The sequence below is a fragment of the Crotalus tigris genome, unplaced genomic scaffold, assembly GCF_016545835.1.
Source record: "Crotalus tigris isolate CLP2741 ecotype Arizona unplaced genomic scaffold, ASM1654583v1 scf7180000017683.1919423, whole genome shotgun sequence".
In the NCBI taxonomy this organism is placed as follows: domain Eukaryota; kingdom Metazoa; phylum Chordata; class Lepidosauria; order Squamata; family Viperidae; genus Crotalus; species Crotalus tigris.
Genome location: NW_024096563.1, coordinates 1131231 through 1152098, shown reverse-complemented (window position 1 = coordinate 1152098; position 20868 = coordinate 1131231). Strand labels below are relative to the sequence as shown.

The 20868-nt window shown below is 41.3% G+C and overlaps 1 protein-coding gene across 12 annotated transcripts in view; it reads right to left on the bottom strand.

Moving 5' to 3' along the window:
* TMEM266 (transmembrane protein 266) overlaps positions 1-20868 on the bottom strand; it is a 67279-nt gene that overhangs the window by 7897 nt on the left and 38514 nt on the right. For 10 of the 12 annotated variants that reach the window (XM_039337591.1, XM_039337600.1, XM_039337594.1 and 7 more), the window contains exons 3-9: positions 19349-19537; positions 14782-14936; positions 13155-13228; positions 11449-11505; positions 10346-10484; positions 8821-8936; positions 5913-6102 (exon numbers count right to left, since the gene is read on the bottom strand). In XM_039337591.1, the coding sequence (XP_039193525.1) occupies positions 5913-6102; positions 8821-8936; positions 10346-10484; positions 11449-11505; positions 13155-13228; positions 14782-14936; positions 19349-19537 (920 nt within the window). The remainder of the gene's footprint in view (positions 1-5912; positions 6103-8820; positions 8937-10345; positions 10485-11448; positions 11506-13154; positions 13229-14781; positions 14937-19348; positions 19538-20868) is intronic. The other 2 variants (XM_039337603.1, XM_039337604.1) reach the window with 1 other exon arrangement.

Below are 20868 nucleotides of genomic sequence, written 5' to 3'. Positions count from 1 at the left end.
GGCTTAAATGCTTTTAAGGTTCCGCAAAGGTCAGCCGTTTGTCCAGATACAAAGCAAGCACCTTGGCCACCCACTTCCCAGCCTCATCATCGGCTTTGCAAAAAATTCAGTTTGGGGTTAAAAAGCATTGTGTTTTCATTGGACTTCCGGTGGATCAAGCTGCGACGATGGCGGCTTTTTTAGAAGCCGCCCGTTCCCGGATTGCGTAAAAGCCGGCGGGACTTGTTTTAATCTTTTCCATTACTCCCAGTTGGTTTCAGCTTGCTAGGACTGAATTGGAGAAAGATAAGGAAGTTATTCAGAAAAGGCCTTTTAAGACAAACCAGAGCTTCTCAGCTACAAACAGCCTTTGACCTCCTGGAGGTCAGAAAAGTCAAGATGGAAGCAAAAATTAATGCAACCAGCGCCATGTCCTTTTTTTTGGGAGGGGGGATGGTATCACTTTCTGCTACGTTCTGCACCGAGAGGTAAACAACATCTACATACCCTTCAAAAGACGCAATCAAAAAACTAAAAAGGAAACAAAAGGACCAACACATGCCCTCACTAGCAACCAATAGCCAGATAAGAACACCAAGATTAATACCAAAACTACAATCAAATAGTAAACAATTCCCCAATCAAGGAACTACCAATCAAATAGTCAATAACAGTATAATTAGGGAACTATCAAGAACGCTCCCACCAATACTGACATGGCAAGCCACTAGTATCTAAAAAGAGAGCAACTCCCTTCCAGCACTGATGAAGTTACCTAGCTGGGTAATGAAACGTCCGCAAGAAAACAACCAAGCTTAGCGAGCACCAAGGACCACACAGCTTTCTACAGAATAACTACCTTGATATTTTCTGTATTACCACTTCAAAACTCTTTCCAGCCCAATCTGAAGAACGTGGGACTCTTTGCCAGCAAAACATCTGGTTTAGTCTCATTAAAGCTTTCTCTAACTGGACCTCACAATGTCGCCTGTGTAAATGCTGTATCTATAATTTCCTGTTTCTTAGCACAAGAACAGAATCTCCTCTTAGCTTAGCCCTGATCCCTTGTAATTAAAACTTTGCAATGTGCAAGAATAAGGTCTGAACTACTAGCTGGTTAGACAAATCTTTTGATAAACTAGCCAAATGCTCCAGTTTGCTGAACAAGAAGCTTGACTTTTTTTTTTTTAAATCCGATTTTTATTACAGCGACTTAGGCAATCCCTTCCCGTGACAGACTTGAGCTACAGAGGATCAATGAAAATATGGGGCAAGGGCCTCTTAAGAAGATTTTCCCCACATGTACTCTAAACCAATTGATTACTTGTATGAGTTCTAAGCAATTAGATATCTCTAATCATCAAAGTGATACCTAAAAAAAACGAAGATAACAAATGCGGTTGGGAACTAAACAATTCATTCCTCTTCTGGCTTCTTTCCTTGACTAATATTTTTTATAACATCTGGGATCATTGATCTGGCATTTCAACAATAACCTCCTCCTGTAATTATAGTATTCCTTTGTGAACAAATATTATCCGGACCACCTTTTGATATTAAATAGGACAACTGATTTGTGATCAAACCTGTTTTAAGACACTGCTGCATTGACTTGCTTGGGTCCCTTAAAAAACAAACCCCCTTAAACTTTTGTCTATATCGATTTGCCGTTTATGGAGGAAAAAATGGTCACTTGGATGAAAAAACAGCCTAATGTCATTACTGCCTCCCCACTTTGGCTGCCTTACTGGGACTTCATTTAATAAACTAACTCAGCGTCTTTAGGGACAACCTAATAATCACCCACTCTGAAGTCCCAGGGACTTGCTTCAACAAGGCAGTAATTGTTTTAATGGACGGCCAGACAATGTCTTCTGGCTGCAGGAATTAACAAAGGGAAAGGAGAAAAGAGTCCAGCGCATCTTGAGCAATTAGGGTGTCACGTGCCCCTTGTTCCCCCCTTGTTTCAAACAGGAAGCCTGTTTGAAATATTAAAACACAGTTTCAAAATCTCTTTGCACAGATTTCCCAAAATCTGACTTTAAAAGAAGTTAGGAGTGCATTTCTGCAAAGTCTAGAAAAAAGAAAAAAGAAAAGAGAGAGAGAGAGAGAGAGGGTTTCAGAAGAAAACTCGCAGCGAGGGAAGAGATGAAAGACGGAAATTTTAAGAGGTTCGGGAGCCATTAGTAGTCCATAAAGGCAAAAGCTTTTTCCTAAGATTTAAAGGCAGTTTTACAGCAGTGAATGAACCTGGCGGTTGGCATATTGAACGGGTTAAGAGCTGCGATCGGGATCTATGCAGACGGGGTCAAAAAAAGCAAGATGGTTGCTGGGAATGATGGCTACAGTTTTCGTTGCAGGCTCCGTTTTGAGCCCTCCCCCATGCAGATTGTCCTCAACGTACGACCACAATTTCCATTGCAAAGTGGGACATTTGTTAAGTGAATTTTGCCCCTACATCCTTTCTTGCCACCGTTGTTAAGTGACTCGCTGTGTTGTTAAGTTAGTGACACAGTTGTTAAGTGGAAGGGGATCAGTTGGCCCCCGAGACACTGCAACTGTCATAAATACAAGTCAGTTTCCAAGCATCTGAATTTTGATGACGTGACCTTGGGGATGCTGCAACGGTCATAAGTATGAAAAATGGTCGTAAGTCCCTTTTTGCAATGTCGTTGTAACTTTGACTGGTCACTAAACAAAGTGTTGTAAATTGACCCTGCTTGCAATATATGGAGGAACTTGTTTATACAATTTATTAAATTTATATGCTATCCATCTCACTATTGAGTGACTCTGGGTGGCTTACGTCATCATAAAAACAAGAATAAAAACATTAAAAGCCAAGGGAAATCATCAAAACAATTAGAAAACTAAAATTAGAATATTTCAGACATGTGATGCGACACCCAGAAAAATACGGCATGCTCCATTTAATCCTCCAGGGAAAGATGGAATGCAAATGAGGTCCAGGCAGAAGAAGAACATCGTGGCTTCAAAATCTAGGGGACTGGTTTGGACAAAACTCAGCAGCACTTTTTCGTGTGGCTGCTGATAAAAACAGGATCGCCAACATGATCGCCAACGTCCGATAACGGATATGGCAGAAGAAGAAGAAGAAGAAGAGGAGGAGGAGGAGGAGGAGGAGGAGGAGGAAGAAGAAGAAATGCTAATTAGCTTAGCCACCTTAATGATCATTCATCAGAAGCCACCTAGATTGTTGTTTCTCAACCTTAGTGTGTGGACTTCATCTCCCAGAATTCCCCGGCCAGCACATATTAAATTTCTCAAGGTTGAGAAACACTAACGTAGTTCATCCAAGACATAATTGGCAGACTGGAAATAAAAAAAAACAAAAAAAAAACCACCATTTTTTTAGTGTGCCAAAAGTTTCTCTGCCTTCTTACCAGAAAGTGAGACCAGAGAGGACCAGATTATTATCAGAAACGGATGACATCTTTTTTTTAATGCAAGTACTTTAAAACTCACATACCCCCTGCCAGCGCATCATTTCCCGTTATTTCATAGCTGCTCCGTGTTCTTAACTGCCCATTTGGGGAGATTGTTCTAAAAGTCTGCAGGATGCTCGGTGCTTGGGGGCCTTCTAAAGTTTCGCTTCGAAGAGGCCTGATGCACTGACACGGGATGCTGAGACTTTGAAGGCAAATTTGAGCTTAACTCAATGAGCTTCACCGTAAAAATGTCGCGCAGGGGAGAGGGGAAAAGGGGCTGAAAAGTCAGCAAAGTCTAATTTTTCTCGGGCAGGTTTGCAACTCTTTACGGTCAAATAGTTTGGGGTGAATGTGTTCATTGTTCTCTATGGGCCAGGGAAATATAATTGGCTCTGGGGTGTGGGGGGGGAGTATCCCGTTTCTCCGGAATTAGGCAGAGTTTCACTCACTAAAAACCCATTATTTGAACCTGGACTGAAGATCTCCAGGTGAGAAGATTTTGGAGGGACTCAGAAGCAACATTTCCACTCCGGAGCAATTTAACCTGTTTTAGCCCTCCGCTGTTCAGACGTGCTATCAACCCTCCTTGTTTTCTGCAGCCGTAACGTAATACTAACGGCTTAAATCCATTGGATGGGTCAATTATCTACAGAGATTCTCAGTCCTCCAGGTTGTAGTTATCTCAAAGGTGCTTTCCCCCCTCCCCCAAAAGGCTACTGGGGCAAACTCATTTAACAACTGTTTCACTTAGCAACATAAATTTTGGACTTAGTTGTAACTCGAGGACAACCTGTTTAGTCCAAGTAAAGACAAAGGCAAAATTCTCGTTTGTTTGAAGAATGTGCCACCTAATTTCCCTTCTCTTGAACACCATCTCCTCGAAAACAAATTCTATCTAATTGATTTTAGTCCATCTTGTTTTCACGCAGGCTGTGAATTCTAAATACGCTTAAGTGTCCTCATACCATGATACAGACATTAAGGGAGGATTTATTTGGCAGGTGGATCTGTTATGTTTTATGGATGACCCAGCTGAAGCACTCTGTGCTTGTTGCTACCTAGAAACATAACTTAGAAAGTATAAAACTTTTAAGATTGGCCCTGCAAATCACAGGAATTTCGACACTACTTAGACGTGTGCACTACTCCCTTCCATTTCTAATGTAAACCCTCAAGGAACATATGCATAAATTATAAAGTATCTTCATGTATTCAGATTTAAAAGAATAAGTAGATTAATGAAACTGGATGCAAACCCACTTTGGAAAGCTACAACTCAATATTAACAGGACCCGGCAATAGCAGCAAAGTCACTTGACTTCTGCCCAAATTATTACAGATAGTCTTTCGACTTAGGACCACAATGGAACTGTGACGGTCATAAAGCAGGTCACCCACGTAAAGCCCGACTTTGCGATCTTTTCTGCGGCAATGAATGAGTGAATGCTGTGGACATTAAGCAAAACAATGATTTGCTGTAGCTCAGTTTTGCTGAAAATGCTGGTTTTCTGCAAAACTGTTGTAAAACATGGTTATGGGACGGGGGGGAGGGGATTGTGCAAATGGACATAAACGTAGGCTGCCCAACATGCGGTCATACGGCCAATGGGGATTGCATCAGAATTTCAGAAATGGGTCCTAAATAGGTCTGTTGTAACTCTGAACTGTCACTAAGCAGCGGTCCTAAGTTGAGAAATAGATAAGAGGGATCTCTGTGTAACCAGTTGGTTGGAGATAACTGCAAATCCTGATGCCGCACAAATAGGTTATTTATTAGAGCTTTTATGAAGAGCTTTCTAAGCAACACACCATCAAAGCATCCTCCTGCAATTTCTCATAGCTGCCTAGCTGGCTGGGGAATGCTGGGAGTTAAGGTCTGTACATCTTAAGGTTGCCCAGGTTGAAAAACACTGTCCTACTGAATTTGGAATCCAAGACTCCTATCTGGGATGAAAACTACACGGCCACAAACCCGGTTCCTCAATAAATCTCTCTGCATATTGTCCTGATCCTAAGATCCTGTTTGTCACTTCCTTCTGCAACCTGGGGACATCTACGCACATCGGATCGAAATGAACAGACACTGCTTAACAAGAATACCACAGCTTTAAACGCTCTCCACTAGAAGACGGAGGAGGAGGAGGAGGAGGAGGAGGAGGAGGAGGAGGAGGAAAAGAAGAAGAAGAGGAGGAGGAGAAGGGAGAAGCAAGACGGAGAAGAAGGAGAAGAAGAAGACGAAGGAGGAGGAGGAGGAAGAAAAAGAAGAAGAAGAAGAGGAGGAGGAAGAAGAAGAGGAGGAGGAGAAGGGAGAAGCGAGAAGAAGAAGAAGAAGGAAGAGGAGGAAGAAGAAGAAGAAGAAGAAGAAGAAGAAGAAGAAGAAGAAGAAGAAGAAGAAGAAGAAGAAGAAGAAGAAGAGGAGGAAGAGGAAGAGGAGGAGGAGAAGCAAGAAGGAGAAGACATAACAAGGGACTCTCGGCCACTTACCCCGAGCCGGACGCAACTCTGTAATGTTCGCAGTAGTTTCGTCATCGGAATCGCCCCCGGCAGCCACTACTTTGTACCGGTTTCCCGTCTGTTTCTTCAACATGTGAGGCACCTGCAAAGCTGCCTCTCTCTCAGCTGCCAGGTCCAGATCCTGCTGAGCCAGATGTGCCCGCAGCTGTCTAATTTCAAACTGAAGCCAAAGAAAGAGAGAAAAATGATTTTTAAAATAAATAAATAAATAATAGCAATTAGCACTAGCACTTAAGACTTATATACCGCTTTACAGCCTTCTCTAAGCGGTTTGCAGAGTCAGCGTATTGCCCCCAACAATCTCGGTCCTCATTTTACAGACCCCAGAAGGATGGAAGGCTGCGCCAACCTTGAGCCGATCAGGATTGAACTGCTGGCAGTAGGCAGAGTTAGCCTGCAATGGTGCATTCTAACCACTGCGCCTCCACAGCTCTTAATGTGCAATACGCAGAGGTATATTGCGTGTAAATACGGATACCCACATAAAGAGTGATATTCTGGTGCTGCTCCTAAAGAGGCATCTCAGCACCAGAGTTTGAAGATCTCAGATCTGGGCACCATCTGTAAAAATGACCAGCTTGATCTGTTCAAACAGTTCAAGTTTTGAAAGGCTGACATAACAATGGTTCAAGGGCTGCTAAAGGCTGTCGCAGAGTGGACACACTGCATTAAGGCATGGGTGAGTTTATCTACAATTGGGGGGGTTAAGTGATCCACTCACACAAAACTCCATGTGGCTTATTCTGGCCCTGCAAGCAAACTGAGATTGAGAAGAACTGGCATAGATGCACACAACATAATTTGCACCAATGTTGTGTTTGCTCCAAGCAAACTGTAATAAAGAAAGCTTTTCTCTAATAGGAATGACATAAATGTGACTATTATATTTGCATAAGCTCTCTGGGACCCTTAGTGTGATTCAAAAGAATCAGTCACTGCTGAAAAGAAAAGACACTATCAATTGACAACATCCATTCTAATGGTTGCTGTACAATGACCAATTCCTGCGGCTACCTTTTGTAATGTGATGCCAGCCATTGCTAAAACTTAACAACTGCGGATTTTTCATTTATTTTGGTCTTTTACTCTTGACACAGACACATGCTGTGTAAAAAACTCACTAATTATTTTGTACAAATCCAATGCCTTTTCACATCGTCACTCTCATTTTCTTTCAATTTATTTCTTTGAAAATAGTTTTGTATGTACATTGCAGATTTTCTGAAAATGCAGAAAGCTATCACCACCAAATTATGCTCCTACATGAATTCAAAAGGGGGGGGGGAGAGAATCAAAGTTTATTGTTTTCATAATCGAAAACAAATGTAATTGCTAGCTTTTCTTTAAAAGAAAACATTGAATTTAGAGACGCAAACATCAACGCTTCCTGAAATAAGTGTGAACTAAGCCTGATGGCATATGCCATCAAAATACAAAGTCACAACATGACGAATGTGAAACAGAGCCATCTCTAAACTCACACAGAAATCAAATCAAGCATGTATCTTTTTAGTACTTACCAACAATTACAGTGACAATACAAGCCTCTTTAACAATATGTGATATTTTTAACAAAGGAGGGTTACATATCAAACTGCTGTAAAACGAGACACACATTCTAGATATAAATACATACACAAATGCACATCTAAATTTCCTGGTATTTCTAGACTAGCTATATGTATTTGTAATAGAAAACTGTGGTTTCCAGCTTATAGGGTTTTGCTACTGTTTTTTTTTACAGCCTCAAGGTCAAACAAGTCCCAACATCAGAAGCCAGAGTTTGATCTTGGTTCTTTTGAGGTAGTTAAGCGTTTACTGTATAACTGTGTCTTGTGCAAATCAGGAGTGCAAATTTTGGGCCCCCCGAGGACCCGTCTGTGCTACCAAATCAGGCATTACATTGACGGACAAGAAGCAGAGCTAGACCACCCTCTAGGAAATAAGGAACTTGCTATCTGAGCTCTAAAACCAAAGCAGAGATAGTTTAACAGGTCTCAACAGCGCCCTAATTTCTCTCAGGGAAAGTCAGCAGTGGGAGAAAGTGTGATACGTGATCCCGAGAGATCCATTAAGTGGCGTTTTGTCTTTCCTGGGAAAACGATCCCGCAGCATTCGATACGTGGATGTGTCAACCTGGCCAGGAACATCAAATAAGTGAAAGCAAGCAGCAGATATGTAACAGTACTGCTTTTCTAAATTCAACATTTTGGTACAATCAACTAGAAATGCAAATTTGGGAGGCATGAAAAAACAACCACCTAGAATTCGAGAGACGGCAAGCAGAATAAAAATGCTGTATTTACACCAAAGGATGACCTTCAATTTATAATAATTTCCCCAAAAGCACCCAGAAAGAGCCTGAGATAACTGAACAGAGAAGAAAAGAAGAAAAAAATTATTCAGGTGGTGGAAAAATCATTTAAATCCACCAGGTAAAACACTTTCTTCCAGGAAGGCTTAATGTTCAGGCAAGTTGGGCTCTTTTAGAGGATGATGACCCCACCTCCCAATTCACAAGTAATTATTTGGAGAGAAAAAGGTAAGTTAGAGTCCAGAATTGCATAAGAAGTCAGACTGACCTAGGAAAACGAAAGAAGTGCCTTTGCTGCCACCATATGGCCAAAAGGCATTAAGTGCAGCTTGGCGCATTGGGTAATGTGGGTCGACTATATATATATTTCTTTTTTTAAAAAAGCTTGATCCTTTTAAGTTAAAGGCATATATATTACAATGCTATTATTGCAGTCCGCATGCGGATTTTTGAAGATTCAGCCAAAGAGGTTTTCTGTTTTTTTAATTTTTCCCTAGCATCAGAGGAAAATTAACGGACGAAAACTTTGGACATTGGCATGGAGATATAATTGTGCCCTCTTACCCCCTGTTCTTGGCAGATGTGGGTCAGTCTTTCCAGCTGCTCGTCCTGAATAACCTTTGCTTTTTCGTACTGTTGAATCACCATCTCCATTTCCACTTTAACGGGCAGGACGTAGGCTGCAAATCAGAACCATACAGATAGGGTCTTTCATAGCAGATAAGGCAGATCTCTACCACTAATCAGAAATGCAGACTTTCTGCGGCTACTGAACATCCCTCGACAAATGCAAATTGAGACTCTTGAAAGAACCGATGTGCAATTGAGAGAGAGGATAATTCTGAACAACCATCTTTAAGATAAGATTCTCTCGGCTTGTCAAAAATCATCTATTGCCTCCAAGGCTTCTTTTTAAAAAGGAGACGTGTGTGTGTGTGTGTGTGTTTACTTAGGAAAATGGAAGCAAGTTTTGCTTATTCAAGATCACCTATTCTACTCTAATTGTCTAATGCAGGGGTCTTCAAACTTGGCCCTTTTATGACTTGTGGACTTCAACTCCCAGAATTCCTCAGCTAGCATGCCTGGCTAACGAATTCTGGGAGTTGAAGTCCACAAGTCATCAAAGGGCCAAGTTTGAAGACCCCTGGTCTAATGTAGTGTTTCTCAAGCTTGGCAATTTTAAGAGGTGGTGGACTTCAACTCCATGCTGGCTGGGGAATCCTGGGAGTTGAAGTCCACACATCTTAAAATTGCCAAGCTTGAGAAATATTGGTCTAATACAGGGATGGCAAACCTCTTAGAGACCGAGTGCTCAAACTGCAACCCAAAACCCACTTATGCATCGTCCGGTGCTGGGTGGGTGTGACCCATTGGCCGGGTGTGGCCCATTGGGTGGGCGTGGCTGCGGTGGTAACGGCAGACTGGGTGGGATTAAAAAGTTCAATCAATCAATTCCAATTTTGCAAGATCTTTTTTTTCCTGCGAGAAGTTGAAATTGACTGATTGATTGAACCTTTTTTTTTGCACACGGCGGCGGAGGCCTAAAGCAAAAAGGTTTTATAAAACCCAGCTGAAGGCCTAGGACTGGGGCGACGGTGCGCGTGCCCACAGAGAAGGCTCTGAGTGCCGCCTCTGGCACCCGTGCCATAGGTTCGCCACCACTGGTCTAATAGATCACAAGTGGATTTTCACATGCAGTTTTTTTAAAAGAAGTTGCTAAGAACTTGAACTGCTCAGCCCGAGCTGGTGCTTCTTTCTTTCTCCAAACCTCCATATCCTGCTGCAGATTACTTTTTTTCGCAAAATTCTAATTGCCCACACAAGCACATTATTGCACCTGTTATGACCCTGGGACAAAACACATGACTTAAGTACACTGGGAATTTGTTTATCTTCTCAGCAAGGGATACTGGTTAAATCTGTGTTTTCTGCTTGAAATTAGCCTAAAATAGATGTTATCCATTTAACAAAGGAATGGCTTGTTTTTATTTGTTAATTTTTCAAATTTATACAGCCACTCCTCTTGCCAAACGAGTGATTCTGGGCAGCGCACGACCAAGTTAAAAAAAAAAAATCACTGTTGACTTACCATCAATAATTCGTTTGACTCTCCAAATTCTCAGGGTAATAATGAGACTTATAGCATCCCATGGACTGCTTGGTCCATTAGCCACTGTAGATGCCACCATGGGAGCCAAAGATAAGATGATTACAGCACCATCAAATACCTAATATGAAAAGAATTTCACAGGAATCACATATACATTATTTTTGAACGTGTGCATCTGTGGGAAATGGCCAGGTTGAGTCCGAGGATAGGGTAGGGTCGAATGCGTCATCTGTTTGGAATCTTATGCAGCCACAAGAGATCTACGCCCATGGATTCTGCTGACTCTTATCTAGTGTCAATTTGCCTTGACTGTTAGTAGATCAGATTCTTGTGTATAAAATAAACTTGTGTATGAAATAAACTTGTAGTACTTTTGAACTTTATCCTGGATCCTGGTTTCTTGCGCCTTACGTTATCAAGTGACAATTCAACCCTTTCTCTTTTTTGGATCCATACTGGTTATTTTACCCACGTTGCCCATACTGCATTTGTCGTATTTACATAATCGCATTTCCAATGGATTGTCCTATACAGGTAGTCCTTGACTTATAACCGTTCACTTAGTCATCGCTCCAAGTTACAATGGCGCTGGAAAAAATGACTTATGGTGTTTTTTCACACGACCGTTGCAGCATCCCCCTGGTCATGTGATCAAAATTTGGACGCTTGGCAACTGGATAGTATTTATAACGGTTGCAGTGTCCTGTGATCCGCTTTTGTGACCTTCTGACAAAGAGTCAATGGGGAAGCCAGATTCACTTAACAACTGTGTTACTAACTTAACCACTGCAGTGATTCATTTCACAAGAGTTGCAAGAAAGGTTGTAAAAAATGGGGCAAAACTCACTTAACAAATGTCTCACTTAACAACAGAAAGGTTCGGCTCAATTGGGGTCGGAAGTTGAAGACTACCTGTAGTTTAGCAGACTCCATGCAAAGGAGCTACAGTTTGGGCAGAATATACCACCCTGCCTTTTGACTTTAACCTGGTTGCTACAACAAGTAGCAGAAACCTGAGCAGTGCCCACCAAGGTTTGGGCAAGAGGGACGTATCATGAAAGATTTTGTTACTTTGGACTTACCTCTATTTTGTTTTCAATATAGTCCCATATACCGAGTACAACTATTCTCAAAATAGTCTAAGTCCATGTTGGGAAACAAAAAGGGGGGGGGGGTGGAAAGGAGGGAGAAGAGTGGAAATTAGCATTTGTCTTTTACACATTTATTTAAAACATGCTGACATCGATTATATTTAAAGCTTATTCCCTTCTTAAAAAGATGCCCTGCTTCTACCTCTTCCAAGTTCTGGGAATAATGGAAAAGATAAGCAAAATTCCAGGGACGATAATAGGGACAATCTTTTCAAGTTTAATAGCAACCATTGTCCAACTCAGAAATGAATAGCATTGCTTAAAGTCTCCATGGATCCTACTTTCAAGTTATAACAATAACAGTAACAATAACAGTAATAATAGTAATAATAATGAATGTCCCTTTCATAGATTTTAGTGGACAAGAGCTGCCAAACATTTTAGACCATTTGCAAACGCAAATGTTTTTTCTCAGGGTGGAAAAGTGGTGACCTGCTTAATCACTGCAATGACATGACTCAACTGCAGTCGTAAATTGAGGACTACTTGTAAAACAAGCAGCCAGAGGGGAATTCATGAACTGGCCCTAATTTTGTGGGGGCTGCTCCAAAGATTTCATCCTTGGGCTGTTCAGCTGGGAAGGAAGATTAATGCTCTCATCCCCACTCTTGTGATATGGTTAATTAGAGATGTGCCTAAAACAATCCCAGGGATAAAACAATCTATTTCTAACCCAACTGCTGATTGAGTGGGGTGTCAGGAGGATGTTCTGAGCCTGCCCACAGTTTAAGTGAACACAGCTGCTAAGCCAATTTCATGCCTTATTTGAAGTTTGGCAAGAAAATATGTTCCTAATGAAGTATGAATTTGGCCGTTTACAAGCAGGCAATGAGAAATTAAATCTCTTTAAGAAATTAAGTCTCTTTATTCAAGCTTGCAAATAAGAGTTTAACAGACCTTGGACAGTTTAAATCAGGGGTGTCCAATCTCGGCAATTTTAAGACCTGTGGACTTCAACTCCCAGAAATTTCTGGGAGTTGAAGTCCACAGGTCTCAAAAGTTGCCGAGGTTGGATACCCCTGGTATAAACAATTTGGTATACGTTTCTTGCAGACGTTTCATTACCTAATTAGGAACGTCATCAGTGTTGGAAGGGAGGGGGGTTTGCAGTGAGGAGGAGGAGGACCATGACTGAGGGGTCTTTGCTGCTCACTGACCTTGGTTGTTTTCTTGCAGACATTTCTGTTACCCAAACTAGGTAACCATCATCATAGTGCTAGTCAAGATGTTTTTCATTCTAGACTTAATTCTAGCCTTTAATTGTAAACAATGCCACAATTAAGTCCTCTGGGACTCTTGTCGAGGCCAATTGTCCTCATTTCTATTGATCTGGCTACTCATTTCAACTCTTCAAGTGACAATGGAAGAAGCATCTGTCAATAAAAGTAGCTATTTATGGCTCTCTCTTTGTCTCTCTGGTCTCAAGAGACTTACTGGGACATTCTGTGTTCTTACAGTATCATCTGTACACTGGTCTTCCCCCTATGATTAGCACGTGAAAATTAGCTGGGGAAAGCCTGTTCTGAAAACCGAAAGTCTGTCAAGTTCTAATTAAAAATATGTTTACTGAAGGATAGGAAAAAAAAAAAACCAGCCATATTCCTTTTCCCTACAGTTATAATTCCTATTTCCTTTACCTCTGAAAAGAAGATAGATAGGATAACCAGACTGATCCAGTGAATGACGCCAGCAAATTGCGATGCGCTTGAAACTATAAGGAAGAACAAAAAAGCAAGTTACACGTGATGTGTGTCATGCATAGGCCAAAGCAGGATGGTCAGTCTTAAAGTGTATTTTAAAAGGAAATGCAGCTGTCTATTTTAATTCTTATTCTTAAATTAATATCACAATTTTGTTAAAGCAGGCTCAAAACCAGGAAGTCGCAGAAACCTTAAGATCTGTAAAGAGAAGGCATCAATAAAGACAAAATCCTCCTGGCAGGAGGGCACAGGACTCAGGGATAGGCAACCTTGGCTCTTTTATGACTCATGGACTTCAACTCCCAGAATTCCTGAGCCGGCATAGCACCTTGTACCCGCCTAGCTGGCTCAGGAATTCTGGGAGTTGAAGTCCATGAATCATAAAAGAGCCAAGGTTGCCTACCCCTGGCATAGGTGGATATTCTGATGAAAGTTCTTCAGGAACTCCTCAGAAAGTGGAATGGGACAATTTGGTGTGGGCCAGTCGCTGTGGCCAACTCGTCATGGCCAACTCGCCAAGGGACAATTTAAGAATTCAATTTAATTATTTAAAATCAATAAAAAAATATTTCAATTTTTGTCATTCGCTTTTCATTCTATCCTTCCTTTGGCATCCTTTCTTGAATGATTCTAGTCCACCCTTTCTTTGATATTAGTGTAACCCTTGTCCCGCAGAGAGTTCTCCCAGGGCCACTTGTCCCATGGCGAGCTGGCGAATGATCAGAGAGTGCTGTTGGTTCAAAGACGATATTACGGGCAATAAAGTTTACCAAGGATTTAGGAGAATTTTCAGAACATCGGGTTATGGGTCAAAACAAACATGAATGAAAGCAAATACACGTGTCTCAGGATAATGTTAAAAGATCCAATATGGGTCGTTTATTGCAGAGGTCCCCAACCCCCGGTCCGTGGAACAGTACCGGGCCGCGGCATGCCAACAACTGGTCCGCACAAACAAGCAAAGCCCCATCCGTGGGATGCAGGCAGCACACAAAACCACGCACCCTCCGGTCTGCGGAAAACGCTCTCTCCGCGTAACTGGTCCCTGGCACCCGAAGGTTTGGGGACCTCTGGTTTATTGGGACTACAGGTTTTGTTTTCCAAGCTTTTGGACTTGTTCTGGACCCCATCTTCAGGGAACTTCAAACTTCAAAGCTCAGAAGACGAAACCTCCAGTCCCGATGAACGACCCAGATTGGATCCTGAAAAACCAACATGTTTGAAGGAGACAATATTTGCTCCACACTGGAACCTTCAACATAAGGACGTCCATCTTTTTGTAGAAACATTCCCCGAATCTTGTTCAGCACACACCTATTACCATAACGTGAGAATAGGACAGTGACTGTTATCTTGCAAACAAAATGCATAGAAACCATCCTGGCCAAATCAACATGGCAGTAAGCGGACACAAAGAGGGACCACAAAGAGGCTATCAGTGCCACTGTAACTTCAAACGGTCATTAAATGGACTGTTTGTAAACCGAGAACTATCTGTATCCTGTGGTTTGCTCAAACATTTCTGGAAGAAAAACAGAAACAAGGGTGAAGGCCTGCTACTCACACTGGAGAAGCTTTATATCTATTAGGAGCTCCAGAGTCAGAAGAATCACCACCAATACTACACAGGCTAGCAGGAAACTGTTGAGACTCGCACTGAGTAAAAATACCTGCCACACGGCCGCTCGCCTCCCGCAGCAGGGCTTAAGCCAGTTAGATCTGAAGGAAGAAAAACAGAGGGAAGGAGGAAGAAGAGGAAGACAGACGAGAAAAAGGCAGACAGGTAAAGAAGAGCAAGACAGAAGACAGCCGGTTCTGTTTGAGCAGAGAGTGGTTGGGGTATTTAAGATCCACGTTCGTATTTAGTAGTTGAATTTATACCCTGTAAATGTATAGGATGCAAATTTAATCTGGGGTTCTTCATTTCACCCCCATAGTAGCGATCATAGATAGTTGGGCTGAAAGGATGTAATCCCCTGAGCTTCCATACTTTGTCCTGATCCGGCCCCTAAATTACCACACCACCATATTATTAACGAAACAAATCTTTATGGTACAATATATACTCAACCCATCTGTTTAGCGAAGGTACCATGCTCACTGCACGCCTGGTGTGGTAAGTCCAGTTTGCAAAGTTCTCAGTCCAATAAGCAGGCACAGAGGGAATCCAGATTCAACCCCAATGGTTCCTTTTGTACAAAATGTGCAAACAGCAAAGAGGAGCAATGCAGGATTAGACCAAAGGCTCAGCCAGACTTCTATTCAGGCCATGCATTTGCCATTTAGAGGGTCAAAAGCAAGATACAAGCTCAAGAACCCACACCTACTGACCGTCACCATTGGTGAGTTCTTATTTATTATTTATTAAATTTATATGCCGTCCATCTCACCGAGAGGTGACTGCTAGGTGGCTTAAAGATGTATGGTTTCCAAAGTTGGAATGACTAAATCATAACGATCCCAACTGGAATCTCTTAACAGGTTTATTTTCCTGCATGACCTTATCTAATTGTCCATTAAAGTTGGTAGTCATCAGAATCAGAATCTAGGACTCTTTTAGATATATTAAAAAAAACCCACACATTTCTACATCTAGATTAAACAACCCTTCTTTGATGATTTGCCATATGATTGTTTTATGCCACACGATGTGTGTGTGTCCTGCAGAACTGGAATTTCCCGTTTTAATTTTCCAGAGGATCAAGGATTGCCCGGGTACGAAGCCTACCGAATTCTTCGTACAACTTCAACTTCAAAACGAACGGGGCATGAAAATAAACTTACTACTTCTTGTAGTTTCCTGCGTTGGCTGTTCCCCCTATTCCTACATTTTGACATTTTGTATTAGTAAAGCAAGTTGGGACCACACGTGCTGCCTTACACCCAATCAAAGTACTAAATTATTTTATCCAGCAGTCAAGATCAGCTTACTGCAACACTGGCTGAGAATTTTAATTTCAGACGCCAAGGACTGATTGAACAGGAATCCTTTCTGGTATGAAAAGCGTTTACTCTTCCTTGAAACTTCTGCCAATGCAAACAGAATGTGTGCGTTCGCTATAGGATTTAAAGTTCTAGAGTAGGGTTCTTCAAACTTGGCCCTTTTATGACTTGTGGACTTCAACTCCCAGGCACGCTGGCTGAGGAATTCTGGGAGTTGAAGTCCAAAAGCCATAAAAGGGCCAAGTCTGAAGACCCCTGCTCTAGAGCAAATATTATTAAGTCTTTACATAATGCCACAGAACGGAGCGCCCCAAACTCAGACCCAAATTTACTAATCAACTTTGTAAGTCCTTCTCTCAGTGGGGACTAATTACAGATACGCAGGAGTATTTGTGGTATTTTCTAAAATCGTCGCTACCAGATGATCTACTTACATTTAAAAAAATAAACAGATGCATCCTTCTTCCAACAATATTTCTAGATTCTAGAATCTAGGTTCCTATTTGATTCCTTTATTTGTCATTCTTAAATATTTAGTCTAATTCTGTGACTTTTAAAAATTCCCAGAATGGACAGTAGGTGGCAGAGGTGCCTATATTTAGAGCAGGAATCTCCAACCTTTGCCACTTTAAGACTTGTGGACTTCAAGTCCCAGAATTCCTCAGCCAGCAAAGCTGGCTGAGGAATTCTGGAACTTGAAGTCCACAAGTCTTAAAGTGGCAAAGGTTGAGGACCCCTGATTTAGAGCAACTGTGGAATATAAGACTGTAATTTTAACTGGGACTCACCTTGTTAAAAGGAAAAATAAAACAAGTGAGAGAAATTGGAATTATTGAAATTACTACTAACAAAAAGATATAATTAAAGATCAGGATCAGTTAGAAAATCCCATTTGTAAAGTCTTCAGTTACAAAAACATGTATGTTTATCATTCTTTAGGGATGTAAGTTATAAGTATATATTTTGTAAATTATACTATCATTTAAAAGCAGTGTATTACTACAACAGTAGACACCTAAAAGGATCTTTATCAAAGAACGTTAGCCTCCTTCAAACGTATTTCCAGTTGCTAGCAAAATGGTAGAGGATGCCTCAATTTTACCTGCCAAACAGTTCCTAGAACTGATTAGATGTAAGTTGCAAAAAACAGATAAATTTATTTCCAGTTTTAAGTAGGATCCTTAGATAAAACACACAGCAATTTGATAAAGCAAATTTCTAAACGAACTGAATTTCTTTGAAGGGAAAAAAATCAAGGCGCTTTCATCAGCAAAGGAGCATTTATGGAAGTAAATAAAATTTTGGGCTTTTTGTTAAAAAAAAAAAGGCTGATATGCGAGATTCCTGGTGTAAATCTATTTATACGTTTCTTCTTAAATTGGGAGGTTTTAAAAATATGCTGACAGGGAAAGATCAGCAATGCCAATTTACGAAACAAAGGAGAAATGTGCATCTCACAACAGCCTTTCCCAGTGTACAAAGCCCATTATAACAATTTTTTGTAATATACCGCTGTTTAAGCAAATGTTCAACAACGAAGGAAAGAGAGAAAAGATTACTGCAATACTCTGGTAATGAGCCACTACAAACACTTCAACTCAAGCTGCTAACAGATGTCACGGTTTCCGCTTTCTTGAGTTGGAGAAGGGACATTATGCCATGAAAGGCAGCATCATGTAACGCAGTGGTTCTCAACCTTTCTAATGCCGTGACCCCATAATACAGTTCCCCATGTTGTGGTGACCCCCAACCACTTATACATCACCGGGTGCCAGGGGCGTGGCCAAAGAAAAAGGGGGAAAAATGGCGGACAGCCTTGTTTGGCGACCCCCGTGAAATGGTCGTTCGACCCCAAATGGGGTCCCGACCCACAGGTTGAGAACCACTGATGTAACGTGAAAGAACGTGGGAGTTTTGCTCAGCACTGACTGCAGAATACAGTCTGCAACAGCATCCAATTTAACAACGGGAAGTATCAATTCTTAGGTCCCAAAACAAACAAACAAACAAACAATGTGTGTGTGTGTGTGTGTAGATAGATAGGTAGGTAGGTAGGTAGGTAGATAGATAGAGATATATAGATATATAGATAGATGGATATAGATATAGATAGATGGATATAGATAGATAGAGATACATAGATATAGACAGACAGACAGACAGTCAGTCAGTCAGACAAGGTCTGGAAGATGGGACACATAAAAGAATCCAAAAATTTTAAGATGAGGCCATCATTTTGTATCTGTTAAAAGTTAATAACTACTTCAAACTTACTATAGAGCAGAGGTGTCCAACCTTGGCAACTTTTAAGACCTGTGGACTTCAACTCCCAGAATTCATGGCCGAATATTTTTTTTTTCACTTTTTTGAAAAACACTCTTATTTTTTTTTTAATCAATGTATGTATTTTTATCACTGAACTACATTCATAAGCTAAAGTTCTTTAAGCCAAAAAACTGGACAGCCATTTATCCGAAATGGTGTAGGGTTCCTGCCTGAACGGGGTTGGACTTGATGACCTCCAAGGTCCCTTCCAACTTTATCATTATCATCATCATCATCATTAGTAGTAGTAGTAGTACTGCCTGGAGAACTTTGCTAAAAATTCATTTTGCCTCCAATTCTGCATTATGTCCAGATCAGCCTGAATCTTATTTTTTAGAAGAATGGGCTCTGCTGTGTTTGCCTAGCTAACGTTTCCAGCCTAAAAGCATTTTATGAACCCGAAAGTTACACAGCCTAAAAGCATTTTATGACCATTATTTCCCATTACACATAATAAGATATATAAAAGAAAACAGCAAAGCTGTTCAGAACCTCCTGTTTCTAATTAAGACATGGGAACTTATTACGAAACTGTCAGAGTCGGGAAACTAACGTCTTATGTTCAACAAAAGCAACAATAACCAAACCCCTTTCCCTTGTCAAGGGATCAGTATCATGATTTTAAGGGCTCTAAACAAACAACACAATTGGCTAAGAGCAACAATGCAAAATCGAGGTTGCCTGAGGGTGGATCCAGAGATTAGGACAATGATTTAATAACAGCAAAAGAAAAAAAAAAGAAAGAAAAGAGAGAGAGAGAGATAGAGAGTTCCTTTTCTGTAAATTAAACTACTGAATTTTTTTTTTTTTTTTTTTTTTAAGAAAACGTTTGGGGAGTTAAAAGTAAGTCGATGGATGCTTACCCTTCTCTCTGGTACTCCTCATCCAAATTGGAGAAGAGCTGGGAGCCTGCAACGGACAGATCCAGCGCAGCGAGGGGTAAATCCCGATAGGCGAAATTGACCAGCTGTACCGGGGCGACACTTCTGGTCTCGTCTTCTATTTGCTGAGAAATTATTTCGACCTCTGAAACTCCACCTTCTATAGGAGGCCTAACAAAGTCATCAATGAAAAAAAACAACACAAAAATAAGAACCAGTCCCCCCCCCCAACTGTGAGCAAATTATACTTTACTCTAAGGCAGTGGTTCTCAACCTGTGGGTCGGGACCCCATTTGGGGTCGAATGACCATTTCACGGGGGTCGCCAAACAACGCAGTCCGCCATTTTTTCCCCCCTTTTCCTTAGCTGTGCTACTCCCTTTTATTCTATTGGCTTTTGAAAGCCAATAGAATAGACTGTCTTGAATAGAGTCTAATTCTCTTGGCTTTCAAAAGCCAATAGGAATTGTCCAGGCTGTCTCTGCCCTGCTGAGCCCACCAAAAGTCCCAGTCTGCAAACGGTGCTGCACCAGTTGAGTAGTCCTCGACTTACGACCGGTTGAGTAGTCCTCGATTTATGACCGGTTGGGGGATCGCGGCATTAAAAAGGTTGAGAACCACTGCTCTAAGGCTACTTTAACAGAAACTTGCAAGACTGAAGGTATAAATCTCCCGCTGTCTCTTTTACAGCCTGAGAAGTGAGGGAAGGGTCCCTTCTGAGAGTTTTCCTTTGCCCGTTATGCAGTTGCAGGGTATGTCCTCTCTTATTTGATCATTCCCAGGAAGCATCTCTGCCCTCCTCCATCTGCCAAGGTCATTCCCACATCCTTACACTTTCATAAAACATAAAGATGCCCCAGTGGTAAAAGTGTGTCAAGAATTCGAACAAAGCTACCAACTTAACTAAATACAGGTAGACCAGTTTCCTGTATGCGATAGCAACGTTTATTTAAGGTGTGGGAGAGAAATGTTTACTTAAAAATACTATTAATGAATGCGGAGGATATCAATGTGTCAATATCGCTAGTTGTATCTCAAAGATTTGGGTACCAAAAGATTGATTCCAGATTGTTATGGTTCCTGGAAGGCTTCTGGAATAAGCTATGTTTTGGGTGCTGTTTGTAATGTTAATTGATTTCACCAGGGTCAAACTTCAAGCCATTAGATATCCTCAGAATCATGTTTATGCCGACACTTTCCTGCAGATTCTTTTCTGGACCAAAGGAATGGAAGATTCATTGTACACCAGATTCAATAAACTTCTACTTAAGAATGCACAAAGGAGTTTCCAGTTTGACTCATGGCAGGACATAGTTATCAATCTCTTTAGCAGAAGCGAGACTGAAAATGGTTTGGAAAAGGAATGCAGAGTGGATCACCGAGATCCAATCCATGGCTTCAAAGCAGCCATTACAGTAGGTCTACAGGGGGAACGTAACCCAAAGTAACTCAAAATAACCCCATCTTGTGTCTGTTTGGTATAAAGGGGGGCAGAGGGAAACT